At 43.8% G+C, this 27620-nt stretch overlaps 1 protein-coding gene across 2 annotated transcripts in view; it reads right to left on the bottom strand.

The window, feature by feature from the left end:
• Positions 1–27620, bottom strand: part of zfhx4 (zinc finger homeobox 4) — an 83182-nt gene that overhangs the window by 41078 nt on the left and 14484 nt on the right. For both annotated transcript variants that reach the window (XM_058633596.1, XM_058633587.1), the window contains exons 2-5: positions 14789–17300; positions 14345–14557; positions 13727–14021; positions 11532–12070 (exon numbers count right to left, since the gene is read on the bottom strand). In XM_058633596.1, coding sequence (XP_058489579.1) covers positions 11532–12070; positions 13727–14021; positions 14345–14557; positions 14789–17254 — 3513 coding nt within the window. In that variant the 5' untranslated portion in view covers positions 17255–17300. The remainder of the gene's footprint in view (positions 1–11531; positions 12071–13726; positions 14022–14344; positions 14558–14788; positions 17301–27620) is intronic.

Here is a 27620-nt window from a genome sequence, read left to right on the forward strand (position 1 = left end):
TTGGCAAACAACCAAATAAGCTAACACTCCCCATGGGCCAATCAAAATGGGCTAAACAGCACTCCCTGGGTGGACCTAAACATGGCACAGACATCTCTGGATGGTGTAGGAGGTGAATACACCCCCCCACCCACACCCCCAACACAAGGGACGCAATTTATGACAGTGAGGACTTCCTGATTACCTGTCAAAGACACAACATTGTCAGCACTGTGACACACACAAACACACTGAAAGAGGGGAGGATAGTCAGATGACAGGTAAAACGCGGGGGGGGGGGGGGTTGTCTTGTGTAGCAGTTTGCTGCTGCAGTATATGTGTGTATGTGGGTGAGGATGACAGAGGACTGTATTCATTATGCAGAATGAGATGTTTACAAAACACCTTTCCTTTCTCACACACACACACACACACACACACCATAGACACAAACGCGTACATCTCCCCCCTCTGCTCGCTCCCTAGGTTTGTTGGGAATAAAGCAGCACTGCTGTCTCATATTCATTTGTTCTATCTGTGGTGACAAAGCTGCCTCATTAACTGAATTCTTAATAAGGCACGGCAAAAGACATCTGCTCACAACTTCTTTTATCTTTTGGTGCATGTGCACATAAGTGTGTGTGTGTGTGCAAGTGTGTGTTATTCCACAATATAATTTCATTTTTTTTGTTTTTTTTCCTATATGTGTGTGAGTGTGTGTGTGTGTGTTTTGGTGCGATTATGCATGAGTAATTTTGACTGACTTTTTTTCATTTTACCCCATAACTGTGCTTTTGTGTCTGTCTATAATTTCAATAATGACATCTTTTTTTTTGCCTTTGCCTGTAAATGTGCATGTTCATTGGTAGGATGACAAAAAGATATATATTTTTAAAAACAGTGCAAAGCAGCAGGGTTGTTGTTTTCCTCCATAAACCAAATGACAAATTAGGGTATTCTGTACAAACATGACTCTTTCCTGTCATTAAGTGTAGAACCAGGCAGCTAATGAACACATACTGAAAATAAGAAGCCTCTGCTGCTGCTGCTATGCCTTAATAACAACTATGTGTGTGTAAGGGCAAGTGTGTACATGTTTTATATATTTTAAGAATCAGTATGTTCCTGTTTGTGTCCACTAAGAATATGTGCAGACACAAAAATGCACACACACACACACACACACACACCCCTGCAAAAACAAAAACCTCTTTATCTGCTTTCATCAGTGTTTTCTTTTCCGTGGCATTGTTGTTTGGCTATACCTTTTTTTCTGGAATGTCACCAGCTTCCGGTGCCGTCCCCTGGGCCCCTGGGTGCCATCAGAGACAAAAACAGCCCCACTTGGCCCAGCAAACAACAAAAGCGTGTTTTGTTCCTTGAAAGTATTTTAAACACATACCATCACTGCCTGGAAGGCTGCCAAGTGTAGAATTCCATCAGTGCTACCACCTCCCTAACACATGTTTCTGCTAACCGCCGCTCAGCCCCCAAGAAATAGATGTAACGCAAGATCACTGCCAATGGATTTGCTGGCAGACTGCACTGCTGAAAAAGAGATGCTGAGGGCCCAGGTATGCGCTACCCCGCTTCCACAGTGCTGCACGCACACACGCAAAAAAAACAAATATGCAGATAAGGTGTCACAAACAGAAAGTGCTGAATGCACATTGCACAAATTGGCCTTTTTAATGGCAGACACCGTTGACATGTCACAGGAGGGAAATCACAGGTGTAAATAATGAAATGAATCATGGCTGAATTCCACTCAGCTTCTTCAGCTTCAAGGTTGTGGTACTTTGCATGCTGGCTCACTGTCTTATTGTCTTACTGGGACACTTGAACTGAAAAGAGCCACCATTCAGTTCCACCTGTGCGTCTGTGAAAAATACCTGCACCCCTCTCCTGCTTTTCTCTTTCTCCCACAAGGCCACAATCGGTGTGTGATATAAAGATGCAGGAAACAAAAATTAACCCAGAGTAAAAACCAGCCCTAAATCCATCTGACCTTTTTCTTTTTTTTCTTATTCGACTCTTTTGTGATGGTTGTCTTTCCTTTCTTTACAAGGCTCTCGGTTTCATAAATGCAAAGAAAAATATTTCCCTGAGATAAATTACCTCTCCAGTTTCTCGCGGCTCTGCCTGCTGGCAGTCACATGTGATCACAGCTCTGAGGCCTGTCCATGAGGTGCAGGGCCTGTGGGCGAGCTTAGCTTAGGTCACCCAATAATAATAAGCATCCATTGCATAATGGCCGCCAAGGCAAATAAATGAATTATCACAATGAGTCTTTCATACAAGCCTTCTGCCGCTTCTCTCCCCTTCTGTGCCGTCTCATTTTTCTATCTCTCCCTTCAACTTGTTCTTTGCCACTTTTTTTCACTCAACTTCTTCTTTCTAATTTGTCAGCAGAAATATAAAAAACATTACAGTGACAGGTCTTTGTGAGAGCTCGGAACATAAAGTCCAGTAATAGCAAAGTTTGTCTGACGTATGGGGTAAAGGTCAATCTGAAGTTCACTGCTTCCTGACCTCTGGCCCTTCTATTGGAAAAATCGGTTATGTTCCTCCCATCACCAACTGTCTCTTATGCTGACGCACACACACACACACACACACACACACATATACATACCAGAGTAAGGAAACGAGGGGGAAAAAACAAGCCTGCAATTTTACAACACTATATATTATTTGTAGTTTTAGTCACATATTTTATTTACTTTCCTAGCAGAGGGGGAATAACAGATTCAAGGAGACAGAGACAACAAATCTTACTTACTTATGGGTGCATGTGCGTGTTAGGTGTCTTGAAAGCCAGTTCACTTCCACCCCCCCATGAAAATGGATCAGTATTTACATTAGCATTAGATTTAGACAGCATGGCTCAGCCACTTACTCCCTATTAGCCATCCTGACCTTAGCCCATTAGGGGCTAAAAGCCCCCGCTTGTCTCCATCGCCGCCAGGTGAGACTGACCAGACCTCCCCATTTCCCTAAACCATCTTCTTGCTGAGGTTATCTTTTCCATCGACTCACAACGGGACAAATCATAAAGCGCCGCAGCACAATATCACTGACATGTTAACATTCTTGTGGGATTCATCGTGTTTCCAGTGCTTTGCAAGGGGTGGGATGTTGCTTAAATGTGAACATACTTTTAGGTATGGGTTTTGCCATTTTCCATTCTTTCCAATGTGCAGAGTGAGTTTTGGGAAAATGTAATCTACAGGAAAAAGAAAAAAAGAAAAAAAGGGGGTCTGGAACTTCTTGGCTGGTGCCATCAAAGAGGTTTTCACTGCAGTGATGTTGTTATGTTCAACTAAAACTGAAATGAAAGAGAAGGGAAAATATTTTTGGAGTAGCAATGTGTTTTTGCCAAGTTTGTTTTTCTTCGCTCCGTTCATAATGGAGAAAATGTTTATTAGCAAGAGTTTGACAAAAGGGAACTTACAGTGAGAGACACTAACTGATAGCTTGAGAGGCGAAGAATCTGAGAATCTATGACAGGGAGAACAAAAGAACAATAGACAGAAAGAGAGAGAGAATGATAGGGAAGAATCTAGACAAGCATAGTCGGGTTCAAATCACTAATTACACATTCCTGAGCCTGTGAAGGGGAGTATTGTTTTTCAGTTAGCCCCTACCCTGTCGCATGGTTTCACTTAGAGCAAAACAAAAGGTACAGGGAACAAAACACAAGCCTAATACCAGGCCCGGCTAATGACAGTGAAATGGGAGAAATTATCCCTGGGGTGGATCCTCGTGAGAAAATGGCTGGTGATTACTGGACAAAGGGAGTTCATTTTGAAACTGTCACAAAATGGCAGACTGCTTCTTTCATTTCTTTTTTTTTTTTTTTTTTTTTTAATTAAATGAACGCGTTATCGTACTGTTACATGAGCATGAACATATGGGACGCGTGTTTTAAACACTATAAACGACTGTCTAACATTACAGAATCAACTCACCGAGACAAAATGCAGCATTTTAAAACCCTCGAGGGAACAAAAGGTGAGGTTGAGGCCTTATTCCCCCGGAAGCTACATGAGAGTGTGGCTTGTTTTATGCACAAGTGTTTGTGTGTGCATGCTGGAGTGTTACCTCTGCCAGGGAGAGCATAATGGAGGCGCCTCTTCAGCGGCACCGTTTTGCATATTGCTACAGGAAATCAAATGCCTCGCAGTTGACCTACAAGATGGCACACTTAATCCCTCCCCATTTTCTTTATAGAGGGGCGCAAGGTTTTATTCTGCACTGCTGTCTTTTTGTCTACTTTAGCCCTCAAAGCTCAAAACAGTTCATAAACGGCGGCTGTGCATCCCAGAGCACACAGGTAACAATTTTTGACACCTTGTATAAACTTAGTCATCGCCGTTCAACAACCTGGGATGTTCTGTCTGCGGCCATAAACCCATAATGATGAGCTCTGTGCTGTTCCGGCAACAAACAGGACCCCACCATTTTGCACGGGGGGGGCGGGGGATTTGGCTGATAGCAGTGGCAGCACTGGGCAGAATCGCCCGGCTGTGGTAGTGTTTGCACAGTCTGTCTAAAGGAAGAACATTGTTTTCCTCTGAAAAAGCCTGAGCCGCAGTCCGCATACCAGCGTCCACTCAACATACCAATGAGCCCTTTGAAGATTACTCAAATGTTTGCCTTTGTCGTCCCCCTCATCCACCCCCACCCCCCACCCCGCCATCCACCCCTATCCCTGGTCCTAACCTAGACTCCTGGCAGAAAAAGGAAAAGGGGAGAAAAGGAGGATGGAGTGGAAAAAAAAAAAATCAGATCTTCAGAAAACAGCGGGAGCGCAATACCACCCTAAGATTCAAAATGTCCTCTGTAGGGAATGGGCAACCGCTAAAAGGAATAATCCCGCTCTGGCCACTGGTCTGCTGATGAACTGAAACGTGCCTTCACGGACAGTCAAGTCCACATCGCTGCGCAAGGTTGAGTCCACAAAAAAGAGTTGAATATTATCTTTACAACGGGTTCATTTAACTAAATGTGTTGAAAACTCAGGACCCCCCCCCCCCACACACACACACATAGACACACACATAAACCAACCAACCCACATTAATCCCAAACAAGTAAGTGGGCTTTCTATCAGGTCTATTTCAAAGCATTAGGGATTACCTCACAGAAAATAAGCTGCTTGAACTCACAGGAGGTCAGCGGTATTGTGCCACTGCAGGGTTGGAAGGCCAGTGGTAGACACGGACAAACAGCTGGACAAGGTCAGTTTTTCCAGCTCTCCATCCATCCTTCTCCCTCCATCATCTCCCTCTTTTTTCACTCCCTCCCTCTCTCTCTCATTCACCATATAATCAAATATCTCCCTCTACTTATCTATTCTCTGAGCACCTAATGGTTAAAATCAATTACAGCTGGAATGCTGAAATGCCGAATACTGAGCCACATGCTGATAATGACAGAGAGAGTGTGAGGAAGAGAGAGGGAGAGAGAGACTTGGGACTGTTCCAAGGAAGGCACAATTACCTCCAATCGATTGATTATTGATTTGGAAAGGCGTTGAGGAGTATTTCAGTTCAACTTTGTCCATATCAATATCCCGATATATTCATGAGAGTGGGAAAGCATAGTTGTGCTATCTAAATACCATTTTAAAGACGATGTAGTGTTTCAGATCATTTCAAGAACAGGAAACCTACTTTTAAGGCATACAGTCTAAAGTACTCTCACATTTTTTTTTTTAACATTAATGCAAATCAGATGCACATTTTAATGTCAGGTGGTTTCAAAAGTAAAGCGGACATATTTGTCTGATCCTGCTAACGTGATCTGTCTGAGGTGGCTCTGATCAAATCACACCATCAAAAGTGGAGGCAACGTGCCTCCACAGATCATATTTATTTCAGATCATGTGCCTTCTTGATCATTATTTTGTTTTTTGGTTTAAAAAAAGAAAAAAAGAAGAAAAATCTTGTTATCTTTGTCTCAACAGGATGATTAAGACCCAAGAGGAAACAAGGGCCACTCTGTGTGTGTAAGAAGGAAATGTGAAGTATGTGCAGAAAAGTGCAAATAGAGACCCCATTCAGACCTGGTATGAACATCCGTCCTCAGTGATCAGATCACGGCCAGATCGCACTAAGTACAGGTCTGAATGGCCCTGATGTGTCCTGAATGCTTGCTCAGATCTTATCACAGAACCGGCTCTAATCAGCGCTCATACCTTCATTTACAACATTAACGGTGAATTCATTTTTTAACTCACTCAACTCCCCTCATCGTTTGTGTCTTTCTTCTTTTCTTTCACACACACACACACACACACACACGCGCGCTGTGATTGGATGACTGAGGACAGATGTAAATACCAGGTCTGAACGGAGGCCATAGTAACAGTTCATGTGAACAAGGAGGGAAAACCAAGAAAAAATGGCAAACTCTTGCTTTTTCTTTTGTTCCCACTTCCCAGGGATGTTTCCTTCCTTGTGGTGGTCTGGAAGACACCGGCCCTCCTCCCTTCACACACCCCATAACCCCCCACGCCACCCTTTCTGCTATCGTTCCCATACCTGTCAGCCCCGATCTGCTTCACAGTCGCATGCACATGGACAAATGGCTTGGCCCCGGCCCGGCCCAAATAACCCACAGTCCAGAAAGGGGCGGGGAGTGATTATGAAGAGAATCACATCTGGCTATTAATATGAGAAAACCAGTACTGGCTCTTTCTTTGTCTTACTCACTGAAAAAAAAAACCACACCTTTGCTAAAGGGAGAAAAAAGGTACTTTGCAGTCTGTTCCCCATAACTAATTCACAGGAGAGTCAAGATGTATAGAGACAGGGACGGGGGAGCTGGTCAGGGTAATTAAACATTACATATGAGTGTCAGTCAGGACTTGGACCTAAGCTGGACATTTTGTGTGCACACACACACACACACACACAGGCTAATGCGATGCCGACCATCTGGTTAAGGCGTTGGAGGAAGAATGGGCGAAACTCTTATTAATATCTATGAGGATTATTAGGACGAAAGGGGAGGGTGGGGAAGTCTGTCCATCCAAACCTCTCTGTCAAACACACAAAGCAACAGCAACACACACATACACACATTTGCTTTTATGCTTTAATTAGTCGCTACCCTCCAGCCCCCATTTCGCCACGCCTGGACCTCTGAAAGATTTCCATTTTGATCTCTATGCAGGTGAAACTGGAGATGGTTTGAATAATGTACTAACTGCCAGAGAGAGAGGGGGAAACAGAGAGAGACTGGGCAACTTCTAGAAGTGTAAAAACGAAAACGAGAGACGGAGCGACAACCTTTTCGAATGAAAACACAGACTTAAACTCTTTGGCGGCAGACCGTGTCATCCGTTTCCATGACACAACATGACAATGTACATCTCGCAGTCAGGTAGCATCTCCGTGTGAAGTATCGCCGAACATTCTATTTTGAAGAGAATAGCAACTCGTTCAGTGTGAGACAAGGATGCAGTAATGAAGAGCCCAGGCCTGGAACAAGTGGACACGGACTCAAGTGTAAAACAGTTACTTGATCACCGAGACGACACTTGTGTGTGCGTGTGGTGTGTGTGTGTATGTACATATGTATGCACTCGCTGAGTGTTTGTAATGCTACACCTCCCCATGCACGCATGCATTTATTACCGTGTAATAAAGCGGCGCCAGGCATTTGAAGCCATTTCAGTCTCTTTTTTTCTATTGCAGGGACGAGCACAATGGCTTTTTATGCAAATCTATTGGAGTCAATCTCCTGTCCATTTTCCCATCACACAAGTCCAAATGACAGTCGAATAATTTGGGCTGCATATATATAGGGCCATTTGATTTTCAAATGAGAGTGGGCAGGGTTGACCCTTGCTAATAGCAAAGGCACAGCGGCAGACTTAATATCACAGATGCATAAGCATAGCTATCTCCATCTGAGGGAGATGGAGGAGAATAAAGCGTGAGGGTGGGGGCTGAGCTGGACGACTGAAAGAAAAAAAAAAGCCCCTTGGTTGATGGAAAAAGGAAGAAAAAAAAGAAGCAAAAAGATTAAGAAAATTACAAGCGAGGACGTCTTTTCCCTGCATTAAATCCAGTATCCTTTTCTATTTTTTTCCCCTCTTTTCCTTCCATCACTTTAATTCCCCCCAACCCTTGATTTTCGGCCATGGTGTTGCCACGAGGATCATGGGTAATGAGATGGCCTATCTGCTGCTCCCCAGGGGAATGAGAGAGAAAGACAGAGAGAGAATAAGAGAGTCAGAGTCAGAACAGAGGGAATGAAACACCCCGTTCTTTTTCTCTGTATGTGTCACTAACAAATATTCCCATCCTAATGTCATCTCTCCTCCATCCTCCATCATAAAATATGAGCACTTTATGAGCCTGAGATCCTGCGTTCAAAGAGGAGCGTGAAGGAAGGGAAGGAATGTGAAGAAGAAGAAGAAAAAAAAACGATAAAAAGAAAAACAGAGATATGGAAATGTCCAGTGGACCCTGGACGTCCACTTGAATTATGATGGAAAGTTGAACAGACAGACTGGGTGGGGTGGTTGTGGCTGAAGACAGTTTAAGATTTATTCAGACAGCCATCTGAGAAACAGGTGCCATGGCCTATAAGAGACTGTGTGTGTGTGTGTGTGTGTGTGTGTACGTGTGTGTGTATGTGTGTGTGTGTGTGTGTGTGTGGTCCTTGACCATGCCACATTGACCATGAACATTCTCAACTCCTAATGACCCAGGGGCAAGCACAGCCCAGATCACTCACACACACACACACATGTTCGCTACAATCTAACCCCCCCCCACTTAGCCCCGCAGCACTGACAGAATGGCACTGACAGATTTACTCCCGTCTCCATGTGCATTAAGGCCAGTGTTTGTTATTAAAAATCATAACGAAGCCATACATCATCACATTCGATGCTAAGCCAAACACGGGTTAGGCCAGCTCTGGACACGCTGCTCTGCGACTCCATTTAATGCGACTTCAACGACTGCTCACATTCAAACTCGATGCATATAAAGCATATAGTCATTTAGCAATTAAAAAGAAAATGTTATAAAGCTGTGTATTTGACAGCTGTGATAATACTAAAGTAAGCGTCGATACAGGGACCAAGTCACATTTGCTGCATTTTCTCAATAAGCAGCAAAGCGCATTTAATGTCCGCTTTTTCCATATAAGGCCCGACTTCCTGCGCCACCTGTTTTGCCCTGGACACCATATGACATGATGTGTGTATGTACTGCTAATGTCATTTTCCTCTTGCTGTTTCAAAGTCTGGAAAAAAACACTTTCAAACTCTCTATTCCCCTCAGAAGTACTCCAGTGCTGCTACAAAGCAGCCATAAAATCTCCTGAATATGCTTTTTGTTTGTATCTTCAAATGCTTTCCCATGCCATAAAGATATTCTGCGTTTCCAAAAAACCAGATGGTAAAGTCGTCAACACTTGGATCTTTTATGCGCGCAGCCAAGCTACCTCCATCCCCATGTGCTTTTCACCTCTGCCAATACATAAAAGGAGAGGTGTTTTTCTGGTCAAATAAAGAAATGACTTTTTTTTCCTCTGCTATTCTCTCCCTCTCTCCACTTTACTACCACATGTCCAAGGGTAAAATAGTGGGATTCCTGCCAAAAGTATTAAAAGCGTCATCTGTGGAACAGATTTGTTGAGGCCTGTGGGGTAGGTGGGTGGGTAGATGACGTACAGGGGTATACGAGTGCACAGAGGGGGCATTGGGATGACCCTCAGTGCTGTGGAGGACACTCCCTTAGTTAACTAAACTTTCCCGTGAGGCGAAAATGAGAACTAAATTAGGAATTAGCTCAGACAAACCACTTCCCTTCATTTCTGTGCTGCTGATTGTGCTTCTTGGGTGTGTACATTTATTCACAGCTGATATGAATAGCCTGCTTTGTATGGTTTTCAGTGTTCAGCGCAGCCTGGGTAACCAAGTCTTTCTCTGACAGTGAGGTCCTATAATCACGTTAATCCTATAGTTTAGAGTCTCAGCTAATGTGGACCAAAGTAGAGGCTGTATAATTTTGTTGAGAATTAAAATGTACCATATTTCAATGTAATTAGTGAACGATCCCCTAGGACAGACATCTTCAACTCATCCCACGCCAAGTTCCGTCGTTGCCAAACTGTCAGCCAATCCTGCATCAATATGTACATCCTGTTTAAGTCAACAAAGACTGTTTTAAATCGCCCCAAGAATGCCGATGTGCTTGATCCAGGCAAGCATCGGAACTGCAGGAATCAGTCACAGATTTACAAATAAATTATTTCCCTTAAGTGTAACAGCAAAGTGCAGGCACCACATAAAAAAAAACAACTGGCAGAACTGCACAGCAAAAGTAAAAGTAATTTCATTGCAAATCCTTATCTGTCTAAATGAATCTTTTGTCAAACACAGCTAAAACCTACAAATAAAAATCCCACTGACAATAAGCAGAAAATACAAAACTGGCTAATTTAGTATAGAAACAAATTTATAATGTAGAAAAAATGATTTACATTATTTTTCTAATTTCCCCCGTTTCTTTAGCGCATGCACATACAGGCACACACACACACACACACACGCACACTTACACACAAACACCTCCCACTGCCAAATGTTGCATACAGTAGTAAAGAAATCCTCATTAATGTAATGCACTTGATCCTGTCCTGTAGGTCAAGGCCTGGGAAATGTAACAGCATCCTATTAAGCTGAAGGAGACGTCTGACAAACTAAATCACTGTAAATATATTGGGGAGGAAAAGAAGACGCCAAATATTGCCCATGTTGGAATTTCCTTCCTCAGATACTGTTTATTTCTCCCAGTGTGAAGAGTTTAATTAGTTAAGTAAGCGAGTCGCGTGTTATTTCAATGCTCTGATGAGCAGCTGGTGTGGAATCTGATGACAAGTCATGACTGAATTGTTCCAAGCAGAAAAACGCGTCTCCCATTGACTTGAGGAACACGTCATGTTTGTCTACACAAATGCTGCGTCTATATGAAGATAAATTATATTGTACAAGAACGTGTGTGTCTGGAAATGTCAGTTACAAAAAAAACATTACATTAATTTAATTTTTTTCCTTGTGTTTTTTTTCTCCGATGTGTCGTGGGATTCAGTTTCAGGATCAATTCTGAAATTATTCCAGAATTATGTGCAGTTTGAAAAACGCAGCTAAAGCCTGATCAAAATCGCTGAAACTACGTGACTTGTGTGTTATTAACAGTGATGGTCACTGGTCACAGGCAGATCATTTACCCGCAGCTGATGGATATCATCCTGGTTACAGTGACCTTATCTTTGTCTTTCATTGCAATGTTTATGGGAACTTTTTATCCATGTCACACTGACGTCAAGAACATCCAACACAAAACATGATTCATACAAAACGTACTGTGAAATCGTTGTCCATGTCCTGCAAAAACAAATATATTTTTCTGAAAAACTATCTTTAAATTGTCAGTTTCCTCCACACATGTAGTGTTGTAAGAAACTAACGGCGTGATGTTTTTGCAGGACAGGACATGACATGGGTAAATGTCTGTTTTTACCTTGTAGAGGCGGACGGCAGCCTCATGCCTCTGGTTGGTGGCATGCAGCCTCAGTTTATCCACGCTGTTGCTGTAGTAGTCACAGGCGTTGCACTTGAGGTGCACTGGGTTGCCAATGGCCACACACTTTAATCTCCACTGGTTGGCCTTGCCCCCCTCCTTGATGTGGGCCACCAGCTGGTGCTTCTGCATGTGCTTGTCTGTCTTGCAGTGCAGCTGAAAGTTGGCCTTAAGCTGCGTGTTGTAGCTGCAGAGCTTGCACTGGTAGACATCGCCCATCACACAACGCCACTCTTCTTCGGGCAAAGAGCGTTCGGCGTTGACGTGGGCGTTAAGCGCCTCCAGGTTGTCCGTGGAGTAGCAGTTGCACACGGCGCACTGGTAAAGGCGCAGCGTCGGGTCGCTGATGGGTGGCGACAAGGAGGACAGGGAGGGGTCTGACGAGGACATGCCCCCAAGTCCGCCTGTGGACACCAGGGATAGGTCATCTGCCATCAGTTGACCGCTGGCAAGACGCAGCTCTGACAGGTCACTGTTCACTATGGAGAAAACAAGTAAAAAAAAAAAAAACATGTTAGTAAAAGAGAAAAGAGAGACAGAAAGAGGTCTAAATGGTAGGGCCGCAAGATGAATTACACACATGGAGGCACAGAGGGATAACATGTCGGATAGAAGGCAGACAGTATGCACAGCAGGAAGAATGGTACATAAAAACAAAGAGGTATGACAGAAAGACAAAGCTCTGTTGAAAAAGAAAGGCTCACATGCATAGGGAGGGATAAAGGAGATAAAGAAAGAGAAAAGGCTCTTTTTATTAAATGAAATTAAGTGCGGAGAGAAAAGTGAGTCTTCTATGCAGGCCTCTCTCACACAAAAGGATTTGATAAAATAAAGCCACACAGAGGACTAGGGCTCCGCACAAAGTCTTGTCTATAAAAAACCCTAATAGGATTGAATCAGGATCAATTACAATCATCCTTTTCAACTTGCTAACTCGCTCATCAGGTAGCTTTAATTACTGCTCTCAGCGATGGAGGGATGGCGGTTTGAAGGCCCCGGGCTTTTCTCACATCGACACACAGATTTGAAAGGCTGATCAATGCGTTACACAGGTTTTCTCTTTCTTCTGGCCCACCCACCTCAGGACAAAGGGAAAAAAACCCAGATCTGCTATTCATACAAATGTAATTAACTATTGTGTTTGATCTCTTCATTGTCTCTGTATGCACGTTGCCAAAACACATTGTGTTTTTTTTTCCTTTATCATTTTTTGCAAATAATATTATTTAATTATTTGGAGCACTCTTTCTTTCTTTCTTTGATGAGTGAATGACTAAATGTGCTACTTATTCTAAATATTATTTTTGCATATTTGCATCCATCATCTATTTGTGCATTATGTGCATTTTTTTGTGAGTATCTGAATGTGCTGTGTAAATATTCCGCTCACACCATCTAAACCTATGTACAGCTGCACTCACTATGGGGAGCAGTGAGTTACCAGTGTAATTCACTGAGAATACATCTGCTGGCTGGGCTGTGACCTCCACACTAGAGGAGGGAGTGGGTGTGTAACACTGCAGGGTCATTGTTAAATCTCTCTCACTCCTACGGGAATCCGTTTCCTGCTGTGTGAGAGAGTGTGTATATCTCTGAGTGTGTGTGTGTGTGTGTATGTGTGTGTGTGTGTGTTCTCTCCAGGGTGAGAGAAGGTAGGGTGGGTGTGTGCATGAGGGGGGAGGGAATTAAGCTGACTTAAGAAAATTACAAATGAAAGATTAAGAATAATTCTCATGTGGTGTCTCATAATCATTTTTTAATCAGTGAGAGGGGTCAAAGAAAGGAGACAATGACAGAGGGACAATATGAGAGGAGAGATAAGAGGCAAAGAGAAAGAGAAGAGGGTGCAGCGAGGGGGGTAAGGCAAAGAGGATGGGAGAAGAAAAAGGGAAGGTGAGAGGGCAGGGAGAAAAATGAGGAGCAATGAAGCAAAGGCACAAAGATAAAAACAATACCTAGACATATGTGATAAAAAAGATAAAAGTGACTAAGTGAATGATGAGTGGAGGAAAATGAAATAAAAAGCTTGAGGGCAACAATGTTAAAAGGACACTGGTTAGTACTTTGTCACATCCTCACCAGAAAGTGACTAATGTGTGAAACCTCTAGTTTATTTCAGTTCCAGTATCTCTTACCTAAACCTGATCCGAGAGCAGCTGCGGTTGCAGGGTCGAGCTGGAATGGGTTGATCATCATCTGGGCATCTGGGCCGCTGCTGCCGGCTGGATTGTCCAGTTTTACACCTGCCAGGCCCATGTTTTGAGCCAGGTAGTACTGGTAAAGCTCTGCCTCGGCTGGGGCCAGGCCCAGGTGAAGACTGTGTTGGATCTGCTTCATGTTCTGCTGCAGCAGCATCATGTTGTGCATGTGTTTCTCACTGGTCATATGGATTCGCAGATTCCTCGCCACGTTGGTCTCGTAGTCACAAACCTGGTAGAGCAAGGTGAATTCAATGTTATGTTTGTCTGTCTATGTACAATTTAAAGTTTGTTATATATTAGTACAAATGTGAAATAAAACAACACTGATTGTGGCATTTTGCAATGCATTCGTGATTATGAAATCTGTAACGTTAATAGATAATGATACAATGTACAAGAGATTCTGTTTTATAATAGCCAGATAAGCAGACAGGTCAGATAATGTGCCAAGCAAAATAATAGACACAGTGACGCAGAGGGGTATAACTGGCTCATTGTGCAGATTGTACAACAAGCATGCTGGTATGCTGCTACCACAGTTAGTTTCATTACCTCACAGCGCCAAGTGGGCTTCTGTTTGGGTTTGGATGGCGAGGGTGCACCGCAGCCTCCACCTAGGCTGACGCTGGGCACAGGGTTGACATGGGTGTGGTTGTATTGTGGCTCGGTGCCACCATTCTGGAGCGTTTGCACGTTGTTCAGATGCTTGTCCGACTGCATGTGGATGCTAAGGTTGCCTTTGGTGGTGGTTGAGTAGTTGCATACCTGGAAGATAAGAGTCAACAGTGATGCATGAAACATTGTAACAAGCATTTGTTAAAAGTAAAAGTAGCCAATATTGAGATTATTTACTGAAAAGTTTTGATACAACAAGGAAGACAAACACAAACACATAGTAATTAGAGTCTTATTCTAACATGGAAATTCCAGAAAGATAAAGCATATACATATAGGGAAAACAGAAATCCACAGAGATGAAAAATGAGATGGACAGACCTCACAGCGGAAAGGCTTGTATCCACAGGTATAGCTTTCGCCCCTAGCTAAACGAGGATGAGGCTGTCCTGTGCGGCAGTAGACACATGATCCACCAGACTCTGGATGTTTCTCCTTCATATGAGCGTCCAGTGTCTGCTGGTACTTGTAGTGCCAGTTACACTTGGGACACTTCAGTGTCTTGCAAGAGTTGCGTGAATGCATCATCGTCATATGCCCTCCCAGGGACCGCGAGGATCCCAGGACTGTGTCACACTTTGGACATTCTACCCCACTTCCTGGTGACCCTTCACCAGGACCAGGTGTACCAGGTGTCCCTGGAGTTCCAGGTGTACTTGGATTCCCTGTATGATGATGCAGAGGCCCAGGACTCTCATCATCTCTGCGCAATATCATATCAAGAGGGTGGGAGTTCGGCGAGGACCCATCCCTTCCTGCCAGGGCATCACTGGTTGAATCGCTGCTGCTCTCCCGCTCTCTGGCAGCTGCCAGAGCGGTGGACAAGCGGCTCTTCTCCATCTCCAGCTTCTCACACATCGTCAGGGAGGAAGAGGAGGTGGAGGCCTTGCGGTCACTATTAAACTTTAGCACACTGTTGGAAAGGGGGGAAATACTTTGGTTTAAGAGAGGGAAATCTTTGCTACTGGTGCTGTCAACCCGCTGGCCTGTCAAAGCTAGGGCCATGGCCTGTTCCTCCTCCTCATCTGCCTCCATTTCTACTCCACCACCATTAGAGTAAGCGTCCTCATCCTGCTCTGGACTTTCTCCTCCCATTACACTGGGCTCCCGCTTCATAGACGGGTACTGGCTCAGGTCCGGCCCATTGGGTTGCAAAGTGCATGTCGCCCTAACGTAGCCTTTGCAGTCACTATCAGAGTTCTGACCTTCCAGGTTACCGCCAGTGGCAGCAGCAGAACTCCCGCTGGGGGTTCTGTGGGCACCAGCCCCTCCCCCGAGGTTTGGGTTGGTCTCAGCCTTTGGCATGGTTTTGGTTCTGGGGGTTTGGTCATTGGAGGAGCTGCTGGCACTGCCCTTCAGGAAGGCAAATCCTGCTTGAAGGGAATCTGCATTCTCCCCACTACTGTGGAAAGCGTTCCACAATCCACGGAGGCCCGCATCTGGCCCTAGGAAGTTGGCAGGTGTGGGAAAGTGGGGTAGCACAGAGTTGGGGGATTTTTTTGGTTCCAGAAAGCTTATAAGAGGTTCTTTGTCCTTGCCGATGCCCTGGATGATGGCAGAGACATGCTTATTGCTAAGCAGCTTCTGCTCCTGCTCATTCAGGGTCATACGGTGGTCATGGACAGCATGTGTCACGAAGGAACGGCTGTAGCCAAAAGACAGCTTGCACAGGAAACACATCAGCACAGGCTTCCGCCGCCCATCAGCCACGCAGCCCTCAAACTTGGACAAGTCCACATTGTTGGGGACATCTTTGGACACACAGGAGTTTTTGGCTGCACCATCCGCTGTAAGATAGTCTTTGTCATTCTTGTGGCGGAGGTCATAGACACGGAAACTGTGCAACATGGGACCAGCGCCCGCCAGCCCTCCAGCTGAGGTATTTGGGAAGGAGGGGTGGTCAGCCGCTAGGGGTTTATTCCCCAGGGTTGAGGCGATGTGGAAGGTGTTGATGATCTGGGGGTAGAAGGACATGGGTGCAGCGGGCTGCTCCAACCGCTCCCCCCCTGGGCTCAGGCCACTCTGGCCACTGCTGGCCTGGACACTGGGGAAAGTCTGGGGGGACAGCAGGCCCCTGAATTGGAGAGCCCCAGAGAGCCCCCCCTGGTTGCCACACTGCTCTTTGGAGTCCTCCATGATGAAGGCAGAGCCATCGGGCTGGTAGATGATCTCACCACACAGGTGCTCCACATCACTATCCTCTTCCATTTCCATCTCACTGTTCATCTCCTCCACTTCGGCAGCACCCACCTCACGCTCCCCATCATCTTCACTCTCCTCCCCTACCATACCTTCAATCTCCTCACCCTTCTCATGACCTCCAGTGGTAGGCAGGCGAGCATTGGGGCAGTGGTGCTCCATGTATTTTTGTAAACTGGAGAAGGAATTAGAACATTCGTTGCAGGGGATCTCTTTCGCCGGGGCCACGGGAGATGTGGCTGGGGCAGAACAGTCCGAACCCAAAACTGCTCCTCCTCCTCCTGGTAAAGTCCCAGCAACACTTCCTTTGTTACTGGTAGTAAAGCTTTCTCTCCGACTCTGTTCAGGTACAGGGTCGGTGGTTGAACTGACAGTGGTGGGGGTAGCAGTGGATGTCAGCGGGCTCACAACAGGCTGTCCAAGGCCATTCTCCGGCTCTCTAATGGCGGCAGGTGATGATTGGTTGTTGTTGGCGACATTGGTCTCCATGGCAATGACGGAGTTGTCCTCAGCAGCAGCGTCCAGCCTCTGGCCACCATGTTCCTGCTGCCGTGACGACACCATAGGGGGAGAGTCACAAGTTGCCATGACGACCACTACATAGGGATCTCATCTCATCCAGCCTAACAGGGACCTGAGTTGTGGAAAACAGAGAAAAAGAAAGAACAATTATTAACTAAATACTGCCACACATCAGACACATAGGCTTAACAACCAGTTAAATTTATTTTAATTAATCCCAAATTACTCGCAGCCATCATTCATTCTCAAGACCATGTGTTGTTGTTCTTGTTTTTATTAGGATAAGATTATTTTTTATAGCAGAGCATGTTGATTTTTACAATGAAAGGAGTGATCACTCATTGTATCCACTCCAGAGTGCAGATGTTTTTCTTTGTGTTTTCTACTTGTATGAATTATTGTTATCATGAGTTATTTTATATTTATCAAGGCCAGATTAGTATTCCTGCAGAATACCCTTCACAAATCAACTCCAGTAAATTGGAAATGTCTTAATGCCGTCTGGAATGTTGGAGGCAAATGTTTTGGATGACACTTCCTAATGCAGTACCAACTCACTCCTCTCACGCACATCGGAAGACGCTAACCTTTCGCTTGGATGCAACAAAACAAGCGAGATACAGATATATTCAGGTAGCACAAAGACAACTTTTGAAAAGCCGAGAAATCTAACATTAACTGCGCCTTTTTGCATCTGTGGCCTATAAATGATAGACTGAGATAGCTTGCCACAACCACAGAAAAAGGCCATACTTAAAAAAAGGTTTTGTCTTCTACTGACCCTGGGGACCAGAGCTTGGAAACAGGGGAAATGAGGTATAAATGGATGAAGCAGCTCCCATGGCAGCTGGCAGTAGGGAAGTTTATAGGAATAAGCCAACTGTCTGGTAAATAGACTCTTTGATCGACATACCACTGTGCAACACTGGAAGCTGGAAGCAGTTTCGCCTCGACTGTGTCCTGAGTGTGCTTTTGCTGTGTTATAAGATAATGACTTCAGGCTAGTACAATACCCCCAAAAGTGCAGTTTTGAATAAAACGACTAACAACCAAGTTTATTTAACAACTTGGTAATTGCAGAAAGGTTAGTGCTGTCCTTTAGGGAGGAAAAGTGGATTGGCGTTAGAGGAGTCTTCAATCATTGGCTAAATCTGTCTTGGCGTGCTCTAACCAGTCAGGAGTTGCTAATTAGCATCACCTATTAACCTATTAATGCCCCGAAGGTACGACTTAGACTCAGTGCGGACAGGGAAAGTAAGACTGTGAATATTGACATTTTGCTAAGTGCGCGGCTGTTCTTGAACATGTGGAAAAGCAGAACGCTGCCTGTTGGCACAATTTCAAGAGGAGGGTCACACATAGATCAGGAAATGAAAGAATATTTCACCCAAATGTTGTTGTTTTTTTTGCACAGACAGAGAGAGAGAGAGAGAGTTAGAACAGGCTTCCATGAGGAATGATGTTTGGAATACCAGTGCGATGTTATCAATCCTGGGCAGCTGCCCATCTCCCAATCCCTCACTACTTCAATCTCTTGGCTTTTCACAACAAGGCACAAATGTAAAGACACACACAAACATGCAAACGCAACGTAGAATAAAAAGACTTCTACGCCCACAATGCACAAACCATTTGTTTTAATGGCAGACATAAAGTCACCTGAGAAAAAAATACATAAGGACAGACTAACCATTTGAAATCTGAGCCTTTAACGCGACTGATAAGACAACGTTTTCTTACTCAGCTGAATACAACAAATGAGAACTACTTGTGCTTGTCGGCATTTTTTGTCACTTGATACAGTACCAGCTCCTTTCAGATGCTTGCGTGTAAATGAGCTGACATTAAAAGAAAGCTTTAAAGAGCCATGTTAACCTTTAACCCAAGCCACCTGCTTCTTAATTCTCTCTCTTTTTCTACACTCCCTCTCCATCACAACAAAGCTACAAAGCAATTAGAGGATTAATCCGCAACAATCCAGGGCTAAACAAAGCCAGTGGGAGGGACAGTGAAAGCGTGAGGAACGAAATCAAATATGTGCGAGTATGTTTGCGGGTACATGCGTGTGCACGCGCTATAATCAGGTCTAATCTGACATATCCCAGAGATGATTCCATGGTGACTAGTGATAGATTAAAAGAGAGAAATTGTTTTTTTTTTCCTCACTATTCTCTCTGTTTGTGAGATTAAAAATAAATTCACACAAAGCAGAAAATGAATGTTAAATCTGTGCAGCGTCCATATATGAAGGTGCAAGACTTTGTTTCTGTTACATTTTTAAAAGTCGTTTTTAACCATTTAACATATGTGTTATTTATGAACTACACTGCATATTTTTTTCCTGTCACAGTTGACGCCACCTGACTCTTTCAGAAAGACAAGCATTACAGTTCATGTGATGTTTTAAAGTCAAGTGATTTTTTTTCCCAAGCCATGGTTCATAAAGATAATGATTATGGTTTACACACACACAGTCCACATGTTAACTCAGACTTGCAAAGAAATTAGCAGCAATTAGCTCTGCATTCTAAACAAATGCGGAGGTGAAGCAGGCCAAATATGTGTCACGCTGCAAGAATGCGTGGTATTATTGGAGTGTTTTGGCACAAACGAATGTCTCCCTTTTAGATATGGCAGCACTGCTGCTGCTGCACGAGCAGATGAAAAGAAGATCAATTTGGTATTGTGAAGAAAAATTATATCAAATGAAGGATTTTAAATCATCCACTTAAATGACTGCTCTTTCGGATGTTCGCCATAAATCATCCATTAAGCTCTGCACCAAAACAACATGCTGGGCTTGTTCCTAGTCTAACATACACACTTTCTTTTCCATCAGTGTCTCCTCTTAGCTTGTGTTAAATGTGATTGAGGGTAAAACTGTTCAGAAGCAGTGGGTTTTAGGACTAATGTGACGCATACAACAGGATTTACTACTTGTCAGTGCTGTCACTTGACTGCTTATTTTATCTGGGAGCAACCCCTTTAAATTGTAGCTCGGACATAAAACACTGCAGTTTATGAATTATACATCACCTAACACTTTAAGTATGGAATTATGTCTTATGGATAAGCCAATGTGTTAAGCACTTGGCACTGATATATCACCCCTAATGCTAATAGGTTAGCAGCTGTTTACATGTGTGCCTGCCTGCCAACAATAACATAATAATGAGTCCGTTCATTTGTTACCTCTGGTTCTTATTAAACCCACTAATTTCACTGCGTCTGACAGAACACTGGCGAAGAGAGGAAGCGCGAATGTGACAAAGGCTTAATGTTTGATAGAATTTTATTTCTTACTTCTTGCGTTTGCAACGAAGCACATTTAAAGTGCCTGAAATGACACCAATCCTTCCTGCGTGTGTTTGCACAGTTGGACAAAGACGCCGTGCATTAGTTTCCGAGCTCAAAGTGACATTTTAGAAACTGAGATTGTTTCATTTGCGCAGATTTAAAACAACATCTTATGTGCTACATAAAAGCGGTTCCGAATAAATACGTGCAAAGGTCGTGTGTCTTGATTCTTTTTGTTTTGCTCCATTCCTCAGGCTTCACACCTTTCACAGCAGTAGTGCCCACTACTGCTTCTTTTAAGGTAGATCATGTTACTGCTTGCTAAGAAACCTTCCTCTCGCTCTCTCCCCCCCACTGGATTTTTTTTGCTCTGCTAACCAACCGATGACTTTTATTCGAGAGAGAGAGAGAGAGAGAGAGAGAGAGAGAGAGAGAGAGAGAGAGAAAGATATATAAAGGGCGAGTGAGAAACTCACAATGAAGCCCTGGTTTTTCCACATTGCAGAAATGGTTCTCTTCTTATAACAGAAGAACAAAAGAAATGGCCAGAGCTGCTCCCACCTCTGTTTTTTAATTAAGCATGTCCCCTTGCTTTCACAAGCATGCACGCGGACACAGGCTCTCTCTCTCTCTCTCTCCCTTACTCTCTCATACACAAATGCACAAACACACACACACACTAAGGTAATTAAAGTGGCAGATCAGATTCAGTGAGAAGAAAATAATAGCCGAGGAATGCCTGCTTTGGACACTACTAGTTCTGATGCGAGAGAGGGACTGAAAGTCTCCTTGGCCTATTGTTTTTCTCCCCCCCCCCCCCCTCCCCTCGATTCTCTCTTCCATATCCCTCCATCTGCTTTTCCATAGCTGCCAGAGAGACAGTGAAGCAGTCTAAAGCAGGGGATTTCTCCACTTCTTCCTTTTTTTCTCTCTCTCTCTTGACTCAGTTTGTTATTAAAGCACCTCGTCAGACATTTGACCGCGATTCCTAAAAAAGTCAGAAAGTGGACATAATCCGAGACTTGTCCACAAACACACATTAAAGCTAACTCTTGTTGTGGCCCATGTAATTATTTTCAGCCAGTTCACTTTTAATGAATTTGCTAAGAATACTTGTGTCCATAGGGCAGACCTGAGGCACCGAGCTCCTTGTCAGAGTCTTGTCCTACTTTTATCCTCTTGTCAAGGCTATCACACATTAGCCACAGAGTCACAGCCTGGTAAATGCCAAACCTGTAATTGCAATGTCGCCACACTGTCATCGTTGTTTACATGGGAATCTGCTGAGTTCAAATTCTCCTTCCCCAACTGTCCGACATTTTGATGCGAGGGCAGACAGCACTGTTAATACTGTCGTGAATATTTATAACATCTGTAAACACTAGAATTAGGCAGATCAGTGCCTTGGGATGTGGTCATCTGAGTTCCAAAATGGTTGTTTTTTTCCCCTCTGCTTGTCAAACTGTTTGGAGACATTTCTAAGCTCATGTAATAACTGCTGAAATTAAAGCCAGGCTGATTTTTTTTTTTTTTTTTTTAAAGTTGACCGGTAAAGCTAAGCAAAGTCAAACAACAAAGTCAAAAGACAGGGTGAGACTGAATGTCCATTCCTTGAGGTCTCCTAGAAGGTCATCTCTCTCTCTGCATGTGGCCCCTCGGTCTAACACCAAATCTTCTATCAAAATGTCACCAAGCGTTAGCCAAAGACAAAGGCGAAGGGCACTGTGAAAGCCCATGCATCCATCTCTCACTGTCAGTGCCTTGAATAGGTCTACTCCGGTCTAATTAGACCTGTTTATTTGTTGCCATGCAGAAACGGAGGGATGAAAAACGGAGTGGATCAAGGAGGAGGGGAACTATCTCTTTGCTCACAATGCGAGCGAGAGGAGCAAACAGTGCCGGTGCATGTGTGCGCAGGCACTTTAAACTCACATGCACACAATTAGAAAAGATAAAGCTTTAAATCTTAAAGGCAAGGACTCTGGGAGAAAATTGCTGAATAATTGGGGGAGCGGTGTGTGCGTGACCAACATTTTTCTTAACTACTTAACTTCACAACAAGTTTTTGTGTTTCAGTTGTTTTTTGCCTGGAGGTGTAATAGTACACGTCATATCCAGTCCATCTCCTCGGTGCCACCTCCGCACCCTTTTCTGTCCGTCTGTCCTTCCCAGTGTCTCCCTTATAAGCAAAGGTCTTCATTACCAAAAGACACCTTGTCATTACCACAAGGTGCAGCCCAGACACCTAAAGCAAGCACAACTCCATTTAGCATGGGAATCTTGTTCGACAAATTACACACTCGGAACGCGAAAAAAAAAAAAAAATGCCTTTTAGCAAATCAAAATCAAAATTATGTCTACATGAGCAACGATCTTGGTTTGTATAAAGAATGGAGAGGGATATTTAGCGGAGGAGGGGGAGGAAGAATAATGAAGAAAAGTGTAGAGGATGGAAGTGGCCTTTTTCTATTTTCCTAGAGCAGGTATGCAGGTTCTATCCCTGCAGGTTGATGACAAGTTAATTGGTCTCATTGGTTGCTCAGGTAACATTACACCCAACCGCCCCGAGGTCCGTACCTGATATTCTATTGTTAGTGGAAATAATATTGTGGCAAATTAGAAAACAGAGAGTATCATTGGACCCAAAAATCGTCAAGTGTGCAAAAACAAACTCGACTAAAATGAGTGAATTGTGAAACTTCTTTGCTTTTCCCTCCCCTCTCCCTCTTTTTTTTTTCACCGAGGAGGTTCATCACTCAAGGTACAATAAGACCTAAAATCTGATTTAGGATTAGATTACAACCTTTCCAAACTGAAAAGCGGCCGAGGTGAAAACATCTCTCATGTCCTCCAGCTGCTACTTAAAACCATCCACCCACAAGTCGACAAAATATCCTACCGAGTGTTGAGAAAAGTAGCATTTATTTCCATTAAGTAGGTTTGGGTTGTGATACTTAGGACATGGGCCCTTTTATCTGCTCTGGCTTTGCAGAGACAAAGTTGTGTGCGTTATGGACAAGTTTGACTGGATTTATCAATTTTACAAAAGGACTCGGCGCTTACACAATCCAGTCTAAATATATGCCCAAGTCTCACGCCTGTGAAGAGGCGATATTTCAAACTAAGCTCAAACTGAAACATGAAAACAAACAGTCAGACACTGCTGGGTCGCAGTCACCACTTACTGCCCTTGCTAAAGATTTTTCCAGCATCAAAGGCAAAGCCAATCTACATAGCTAATGCCTGTAGTTTTTTTTCTTCTTCCTCCCTTTCCTCACACTCAAAACTGCAAAGACCATTGAGAGTAAAAAAAAATGGGGATTTTTCTTTTGCTGGCAATCTGGAAACACTCTGTAGTTAATTAGGGTTGATTGGAAATGAACCACACAAACAAAGGGCAGCCTATGCCCCAACTATTATGACCGTGCACACACGTGCACGAGTAAGGGGGGGGCTATAACAACCTTAGAAGCCCAGGCTGGTAAAAGCTCCACTCTCTCGATCTGTCTCCTCTGTCTCCTTACCCCCTCCACCTCCACCAAAAAAGATTAAGGGAATGCACCGCCAAAGAATGTGTGACGACCTCCACTGCCACGGTGCAAAACTTCCAGCCCCTGACGCCACAAAAGGCAAGAAGGTAATTAAGTTTGAAAGAATAGAAGCACTGCCACAAACAATGCGGCAGTGTCCATGGGGAGGGATTGAAGAGGAGTGGTGGTGGTGTGTGTGTGTGTGGGGGGGGTGTATATGTGTGCCTACATGTGTATGTGTGTGTGCATGGTGGGGGTGAAGCAGAAAAGCTATTAGCATTCAGTGGCCGGGGTGAGAGAGAGGAAGGAGGGCAAAGGGGAACTGAGGATGGCATTCTCTCCTCCTGAGCTTCTGCCTGCCTTTCTCTATCGCAGCATGACTTGTCCGTTCATTCTTTTTTATTTATCTCTCTTTTTATTCACTCTCACATCTGGTTTGGACCCCCCACCCCTCCCGTTCCCATATTGCCCCCTACTACACTGCAACAGCTTTTCAATGCTCTTTTTTTTGGCCCCTTCGCTGTTCCGTGTTGTTTGAGCCCATGTAAAGGGTGCCCTCCTAAACACAGACAAATGTAATGACACACAACCTAGAATCTGCATTATGCACTATATATATGTGTATATATATATATATATATATACATATATATATACATATATATATATATACATATATATGTATATATATAACAGCAGGAGCTTTTTTTACATTTATTATTTTTATATTTATTACGCAAGTTGGACACTAAATACCACAAATGTTAAACCTTATAACAGCGATACACACACACACAGTCACAGTTTCCCTGCATGGGTACCACCTTAGAGTGCTAAGTGCTAACAGGATTATCATCCTACACACTCAGACACACACACTTGCCACATCGGAACACAAAACATACACTGGGAGCTTTCATCTTTTTTGCCACATCTCCAGCAAAGCAGTTTAACTCAATTAGCAAAGAATGTAATTTTATTTACAGACTGCCAAGTAACACACACACACACTCACACACATACACACAGTATAAGCAAACTGTCCCTCTCCCACGTGGTTGGAGCTAAGAAAGAGGTATTCATTGCTCATGCATGTGTGTCAGCGAGTGTGTGAGTGTGTGTTCGGACAGTGGAAAGATCATGAGACACATTTACGTCAGATGAGTGAATCAGACAAACCACCGCTAATTTCAAAGAGAGATCCCTTTTTGAAGAGCGGAGGAGGGTGAGAACGCAAACACAGACAACAATAGGCTGTGAGAGCAAGAGACGAGAAACTAAAACACGACTTTTGCGCGCACGTGTACGCGCACACCTATTGTCCACCTCTTCGTCGACAACAGGTTTGGTCGCCAAACTAATTGTGGTTTTGCAGTGTTTTGTGTTTGGTAATCTGCCTCTCTTTTGTCTCTGCATCTCACCAGAGACATGGATTAGTGATAAAATGATGACGGCTTAATCCTTGATTTGCCTGCGCTAAATAAATATTAATCTCGCCTGCTCGTCATGCTCTTGTAAGGTACAACATACACAATATGAAAGGGCTTAGCTGTTACATAAATCACAGCCTTATCTTTTGAATGAGGCAAAAGCAGGAAACCATACACGCACACAGACACACATTGCATATTTGTAATAAAATAAGACCCATTCACAGAGTCCTTTTTAAAGGTGGTAATGTTTTGCCTTTATTCTGCCTCGCTGTGCTGTATAAATGTCCACGCACGGCTTTTGTGCCGGAGTAATACAGAAAGTGGCAGAGGAAGGAGACATGTTGGGACAGACGCCAACACTATTCTGTTTCACGTTGCACGTCTGATTCGAGAAGTTGTCATCCTCTCTAAAATCACTCACTGGGGCAACATAATATTGGCTTGTTTGGTTCAGTGTAAACAAGCGATGGCAGCTTAACAAGGGAGTCTCCGTAAAAGGCAAGATAACAAGTTGAAGGCACTGGCAAGTTTGCATTATTTGCCGGGTTGAAATGAATAATCCTGCTGCCGAATGAAATACATAACGTTGATATAATCAATCATACAAACAAATTCTTTTTTTTTGTTTGTTTGTTTGCTTGTTTCATCACGTTTGGTGTGGTTTTGTGGTCGAACACCATTTTACACACCAGTCCAGGAAAAACACAAATATCAGTCATTCGTGTTGATTCAGAGGCCTCGGTATCTTTCTCTCCGAGCAGGTTTGTTTGGGAAAAAAATACGACTGGGGACATGAAAAATGAAAGCTACCGTTGCTGGACTCTCTCTCTCTTCTCTCACACACACACACACACACACACACTTAAACTGACAAGGCCGTGGTAGTGCAGCGCAGAAGAGGTTAAGCAAACACTGTCCACGTCAGTCAAGGATAGCGCACACACTCACAGGCAGACACAGAGAGCAGTCTCTGATGCAGACATTTCACATCCACCTGGCAAATATAAACGACCGGTTATACTGTATAAACCACCACTGGCCTCAGTTTGGAGGCTTATTTTATGCTACGATAACTCAGACGTATGTGAATCTACCTATGTACCGTATATGTAAGACCTGAAAATAGCTTTTTTTTTCTGTTCCTCGTCTCACGTACGGCAGTTGAACAACGGTAAAAAACCTGACGTGTACTCTACAGCACTGAAATCACTTTTCCAAGAGCAATAGGTCCTGCTGATAGTTTGAAACCTAATATTAGGCATTGCAAACTAATGTAGCAACTCCCACTGCTTGCTGCCAAAAGTTCATTCCTTTTTTGAGGAAGGAAGAAAATGTCACAAATGTTTCCCTATTTGGTGAAAGATGGCTATCAGTAGCAAATGACTAAAAAGAAAAAAAACAACAAGCTGGTGCAGCTAGTTAATGGCTGGAACAGTGTTAGTCAATGCTTTGTTTCCAAAGAAGTATTATTGCTGGCTGCCTTAAACGCTAGTTAACACAAAGCTGTGCTTGGAACAAGTATAGGGGACATCTTGTCTCTCAATTGTGTTGTATTCAATTACACTGTCGGGGAGAGAAGAGAAGAGAAGAGAAGAGAAGAGAAGAGAAGAGAAGAGAAGAGAAGAGAAGAGAAGAGAAGAGAAGAGAAGAGAAGAGAAGAGAAGAGAAGAGAAGAGCATCTGCTTTTACTGTTAGCTTAGCCGTGATTCAGAGACACCTTGCTAATTGTGCAAACATTTCTCCGTCATGGTGACCAAAAAAAAACGTCTTGTTCTTTTCCAGGGGTAACAATAAAGTTTAAAGTTCAAACCCCGACTGTTCTCTAAAGACAGTACTCAGCGCGACCCCAGCCCTGTCATTATCTTCATAAACATAATCATAGGGCAGGTATCCTGACTGACGCCACAAGCTATGTGCCTCTCACTTAAACATCTCCTGAGCACTTCTGTGACACGCCACAAACAGACCATTAATGTCTCAGGCCGTGTGTGAGTCTTGCATTAGAAAACATTCGAACACACATTGAGGCACACGTGTTTACCGAGATGGGAGCAAGCATGACAGATTCACGAGGGGAAAAAAAAAACCCGTACAAAACACAAATGCACACATACCTTTTGGTTTTCCGAGAGCTCAGATACTCGTGACAGGTCTAATTTCTGGACCCAGGGA

The sequence above is a fragment of the Solea solea genome, chromosome 1 (genome assembly GCF_958295425.1).
Source record: "Solea solea chromosome 1, fSolSol10.1, whole genome shotgun sequence".
Taxonomy (NCBI): Eukaryota; Metazoa; Chordata; class Actinopteri; order Pleuronectiformes; family Soleidae; genus Solea; species Solea solea.